General features: G+C 55.4%; 1 protein-coding gene across 1 annotated transcript; it reads right to left on the bottom strand.

Moving 5' to 3' along the window:
• Window positions 1–3,043: 3,043 nt before the first annotated feature.
• Window positions 3,044–5,676, bottom strand: LOC109378225 (5-hydroxyisourate hydrolase-like). Its single transcript, XM_019634682.1, has 4 exons — window positions 5,617–5,676; window positions 5,045–5,184; window positions 3,687–3,822; window positions 3,044–3,133 (listed from the first exon to the last, which is right to left on the bottom strand). Exons 1-4 carry the CDS (start codon window positions 5,674–5,676, stop codon window positions 3,044–3,046), a joined length of 426 nt encoding a protein of 141 aa, XP_019490227.1.
• Window positions 5,677–6,054: the final 378 nt, after the last annotated feature.

Below are 6,054 nucleotides of genomic sequence, written 5' to 3' on the forward strand. Positions count from 1 at the left end.
CACACACACACACACACACACACACACACACACACACACACACACTCTTGGAGGGGTCAGAGGATGGTCAGGGTGACTTCAGCCTGGTGGCCTAGCCTGGCCTGGGCTACTTTCCGCCTCCCTCTGTTTCCTTTGGTGTCCTCTGAAAAGATGGCCAGAAGCGTCTGGTTTGAGAGCTGAACCAGTGTCTAGAACATGGTTAAAGTTTTGAATTTTGGGCTTTCCTGAAGATATTGCCTGAAGCCGTGGGGACGCAGCAAGGAAACATGTCACTATCTCCAGCGTCTCCTGCAAAGTGACCTGGGAACGGGCTTCTTTATGATGTGGCTGCCTGGTTACCAGGGTTCCAAGTTCTGCTAAGTTTTATGATCAGGAAGTGAGATCACTGCCTGGGTCTTCCCTGTGGCACTGAGACACCCACTCAGTTATCCCCTGATCTCGGGCAAACCATGGCTCACACGCCCCAATTAAACAATGGCCCCTGACTTCGCAGGTGCAACACTCACCAAAGGTCTGTTTCAATGCACAATAGTCCTCCATTTCACCCGGGGCGCCCCACATACACCAAAAAAGAGTTTTGTCTAATAGCATTGTCTCAAATTCAATTCAGTTTATTGAAGTTTCACCATTATTCTTAATATGTTCACTCATGTGAGTTCACTAACCATATTTAAATGAGATAAACAGCTGACTCACTCATAACAATCATCAAATGAACACAGGATGGCCAAGTGGCTCAGTTGGTTAAGAATTGGCATAAGAACGCAAGCTCTGAGCAACAGGACCACCAGTTCGATTCCCATAGGGGCCAGTGACAATGCACCCTAGCTGAGCTTCTGCTGAGCTGCCAAAAAGTAGCAGGATGGCTCAGTGGATTCAGCATGTGCAGTTAACAACAAGGCTGCCGCATTCGACTTCCATATGGGATGGTGGCTATGCCCACCTGCAACTAAGTTTGAACATAGCACCTTGAGCTTAGAGGCCATGAGCTTCCATCAGGAAGCCAGGTGGTGACTGGTGCCCTCTACAACGAAGATTGAAGAACATCTTGGCTGGTCGCCCTCCCCAATTCCCCAACACTGTTCACCTCCCACAATCCCCCAATTAAAAAAAATGTATAAGATTGAAAATGTGCTCTGTATGAGACATTTATGTGCATAATCTCGTTAATTTCACAAATCTCTAGCTTGCAGATATAATGAGCTCTAATTTACAAATGACAACCACAGACATTGTGAGGTGCAGCCTTACAGCCTGTTAGAAGGCAGAGCAAAGGTGTCTTCATAGGTCTTTCATGTTAACCCCTGTTTCATGCTCACTATGAAACAGTGAAAGTTCTAAGCTAGAAAAATGGAGAATTTTACAAGTGACAAAACAAAGACCCTGAGAGGTTTGGGACCTGTCCCAAGGTACATAGCTAGTAAAGGGTAGACCGAGGCTCAAATTCCAGAAGCCCAATGTTTAGGAATTCCCTCTTTCATAACTGCTGCAATCTCACATGAAGAAGTGAGAAGAGGACCTGCCAAGTGGCTCAGTTGGTTAAGAGTGCGAGCTCTGAGCAACAGGGTCGCCGGTTTGACTCCCACACGGGCCAGTGAGCTGCACCCGAGCTGAGCTGCCACTGAGAGGCCAACAGGCAGGACACTTGCTCAGTGGTTAGTGCGTGTGCTCTTAGCAACAAGGTCGCCTGTTTGACTCTCACATGGGATGGTGTGCTATGCTCACCCCCCGCAACTAAAATTGAACACAGCACTTTGAGTTGAGCGTCCTCGAGCTGCCGATGGGTGGCCGGATGGCGACGACTTGGAGCTGAGCTAGCTGCACCCTCAACTAAGATTAAAGGACAACAACTTGTCTGTTCCCCTTCCCCAAATTCTCCAACACACTTCCCCGCCCCAAATCCCCAATAAAATCTTAAAAAAAAGAGAAGTGAGAAGAAATGCAAATTAGAAAAAAAGCCACTCTGGGCTAAGCAATTAAAAATATTTTTTTCCATATGACTGACAATGGACCAGGCTGGTGATCAGAGAAAAAGTTGGACTTTGGGCCCCCACCCAGGCCTCTCCACCAATAGTATCCTCCTGTGAGAAACAATCTGTGCATCTCAGGAACTTGTTCTCTCTCTCTCTCTTTCTCTCTCTCTGTCTCTGTCTCTCTCTCTCTCTCTCTCAGCAATGACTGGAACACCTGAGTGTGAACCCACATAGTTCATGTGACTTCTCCTGCACTCCGACTTTGCTCAGCTTTTCAGGAATCCTCAGTCTCCCCGTCTGTGACACAGGGATGACGGCAGTGTCCCCCACTGTGGTCCTGAGTTTAGGGGCAGGTCTGGCCTAGAGTGAGAAGCTGGTAAAGCTTAGCTTGGCGGTTCCCCCACCCCCCACACCTTCCTCAGGGCTGGGTGGGCCTGAGTGAGGGTCAGGCTTGCTGTGTTCCCTGCCCCTCCCTGACACTTCTCTGTCCCCACAGGCCCACAGTGACCTTCTACAAAGCAAAGCTCCTGGACTTTGGGATCACCCTTGACAACGTGGCCTTCAAGCCCCTGGAGATGGCTGTGATTGGGCAGACACTGGGCAAGTGCCCGGCAGGACTCGTGGCCACCCCAACGTAGCCCCTGCCCTGGACTTCTGGCTGGGTGGCACCTCCTTTTACACACCCAGGACAGCAGGCGTTCATTTCTTAGGTTTGTCTGATCTGCAAATGAAGGCTTTTCATGTGTGCAGTGCGTCCAGTTGCCTGCTGTGGGAGAAGCACTTTCAGGGCCATGGCCCTTCGGCTCCCTCCCCTGCTTTCCATCCACACGCCCTCCCACCTCGGGAGAGCAGCAGCAGCCGAGCTCTGCCCAGTGACTGCAGCAGCCGTGCAGATGCCAGCACCAAATTTATTGATGCCCAAGTCGCAGCTGCCTTGGGAAATGAGGGGCCAGAATCCCCCACAGATAATGGGGCCTGAGGCCCCATGACGAGCATGGAACCCACTGTGGAAGGCTGGGAGTGGGTCAGGGGCCACGGTGATGGGATCGGTGCTCAAGGCCAGCTGGCGGTCAACTCCCATGGCACGTGGTATAGGACCAGGGGCTCAGCAGCAGGGGGACGTTGAACTTGTGGGTCTCGTTGGTGATGGTGAAAACTACCTGTGATGGCCGAGGAGGCACCAGAAGACAGTGAGGGGCCTGCACACAGCTCACCAGTAGCCTGGTCCCAATGCTTCCTGGGACACTCCAGCAGCCAAGACTGTGGGCCAGGGGCTGGATCAAGGGGAACAAGAGCACCTGGGCCAGCTAGAGCCTGATAGTGGGGAATTGAAAATCTGGTGAGGGCTGGGGATGGGACTGAGTACTCCCCAGAGAAGGAGCTTGGCTTGAGGGGCCCTGGGCTTGCCGGGTTCCCCAAAGGATGCACCCTGAACAGGGCCAGGTGAAGTGGGAGGCAGTACGGTCAGGCGCAGTGAGCTGGATGGGCTTGGTGAACACCTCTGTCCACGGGGGCTGCGTCAGCCTCGGCCCTGTCCCCACAGCCTGACCCAGGGACAAGGCAGGGCCACCTTCCTTCTCGGGGCCCAAGGCAGGTGAAGTCCCTGCCTGTCATCACCCTGGGAGAGTGGAAGGGGTGCTGGCCACTGCAGGACCTCACCAGGGTCACCGTGAACCACAGGCCTCCACCCTCTGGCCAGCCCGAGGCCTTCACCTCCACATACGGGTAGAAGCTCTCCTGTCTCCTTTTCTTCCAGTAGCCCTTGGTATTGAAGAACAGCTTGTAGGTGTCCGCCTTCATCTGTCCAGGCGACAGGAGCACAGGACAGCAGCCGTCGTGGTCAGTGTAGCTGGGGTGGGGTGGGCGGGAGGGGATGAGGTGCCACCTCTGCCTGGCTCTCTGCATCTGCACACTCCACATCCTCAGATGCCCCTGCAGCCTGGCTTGGGATGATGCTAGGGCCTGGGGCAGCCGAGGGACCCCGCTGCACTGTCTTTTTAGGAAACCACAGGAGAAAGGTTAGAACCATGAGCAATAATCACTTTATGTTTGGCCTGATTTTCTTATGCATAAGTATTATTTACAAACTTAAACATAAAATGGATCATACTTCTCATATTGCTTTATAACCTGTATTTTTTAGTTAATAGTGTGCATGGCTTTCTGAGTCAGGAACTCTATCTGGACCCCCATCCACACGGCCTCCTATTTCCAGCCACACTGAGTGCCCCAATGGAGGGCTCCGAGGGCTGTGGCTTTGCTCGAAAATCACCTGGTTCCCACCAGCTGTGCTTCCAAGGGTCTGCACTGCGCTTAGAGCGGCATGTACCAGCAGTTTATGGGGGGTCGGGAGTGGGTCCATATGACCCCCCCATAGGACTCTATGTGTTCTTTCAAGACCACAGCTAACCCTCAGATGTGACTTGGACTCTGCTTTTGTGAGGGGCTGAACAGGGAGGGTACGAGCTCCACACCCTCAGGCCCTGAACTTTTGGGGCTCAGCCTCCAAATTCCACCACCAGAGGAGCCTGCATCCTTCAAGATCGAGGGTCTGGGGCCCCCCTCACAGGGGCCACTCAAGTGACATGATGCCAACCCAAGCCTGGGCTGGGCCTCCCCAGCAAGGCCTGGGCAAGGGATAGGGGCCGGGCATGGTGTAGGATCCAGCTTTTACCTTGCCTCTTCCTGCCTCTGTCTCCCCATAATGGTAATTATGGTGCCTGCCCACAGGGTGTAGGGAGAACAAAAGGAAGACAAATGAAGTGCTCAGCAAGCTGCCTGTTAAACATGGTGACAGTGAGGCCTTTTAGTTTCCACCGCAGGCCTTAAGCAACCCAGCCCTCAGGAGTGTGAGGCTGTGCCATCAGGGACTACACAGCCTGATGAAACAGGCTCCGGAGTCAGCAGGGGACCGTGGGGCAGTGGGCAGCTCAGCCGTCAGCCCTCAGTGCCACCCTCCTTGCCTGGCTGGGATCCTTCACCTTGCTGCTTGTACCAGCCAGAATTCAGGGCTGGCTCCAGCTTAGGGGAGGTGGTCTGCACACAAGTCCTGCCCCAGCCCTCCCTCCTACCTTTTCCTCAGTTTGGTCCATTGCTGGCCATGGTCCTCGAGCCTGGAGAGCTGGAGGCAGAGGCCCTGGGCAGGGAGTCCTGAGGCAGTGTCCAGCACGTGTGTGGTCAGCAGGCTGCTGACTGGATTCATGCCTCTGTACTGGGCCACGAGACGGGGGCAGGGATGAGCACGTGGGCGCAAGTGGTGTCCACACCAGCCTTAGAGTAAACAGCCTCAGCCGGGCAGAGTCCCTAAGTGTCCCTTTGGGGGAGGGGGGCCTGGAATTAATGATCAGCATGCGAGGCTGCGGTGTTAGCACCCTGAAATACAGTTCATAAACCAGCTGACCTGTCCCCCATCCGCCCCCACTGGGCCGCCATCCCCTCCACCCAGCCACTGAAGGGTACCTCTGGCACACAGGCCTCCCCTTCCACCCCTCTTTGCTGCTGGTCAGTGCATGCATGGATGGCCAAACCCGGTCTCCTTATTCTCCCAGAACACAGCTTTCTGTCTCCTGGCTCATGGGTCACCGGATCTTAGGCCCCAGACAGATGAGGGGACAGAAACCCTGGTTGCTGCCTGGCCCCCTACCTCCAGGGAACCCAGGTGTCGCTGGAGCGTGTGCAGCCGCGGGCCGGCCCTGGAGCTCATGCCTGGCTAATTCAGGACAGCTCGAGGCGGTCAGAGATCACCCCACGCCCGCCACCCTAAGAGGGGAGGGGCGGCCCAGGGCACCTCCCTCGGCCGGCCCCTGTCTCCCCTCTGTCACCTCCCAGGACTGGGGACCTAGTGTCTGACCAAACCGGGAGGCGGGCGGGGTAGGTCCATCTCGGTGCCCACCAGTAGGGCCCCAGGTGTCTCCATTCAGGAGGGGGCCCAGGCGGGCGAACTGGGCCAATAGGCCTGCAGGGGCCGCCAAGGCTCCTCCAGGGGCCGGACATGGAGTCCAGCGCACCCACGGTATGATGGGGTGGGGCTCGAGCAGGTGCTGGGCAGAATAGGGTCTCAAGGGGTGGGTCTCGGGGGGTG

Source organism: Hipposideros armiger, unplaced genomic scaffold (genome assembly GCF_001890085.2).
Source record: "Hipposideros armiger isolate ML-2016 unplaced genomic scaffold, ASM189008v1 scaffold_1812, whole genome shotgun sequence".
NCBI classification, from domain to species: domain Eukaryota; kingdom Metazoa; phylum Chordata; class Mammalia; order Chiroptera; family Hipposideridae; genus Hipposideros; species Hipposideros armiger.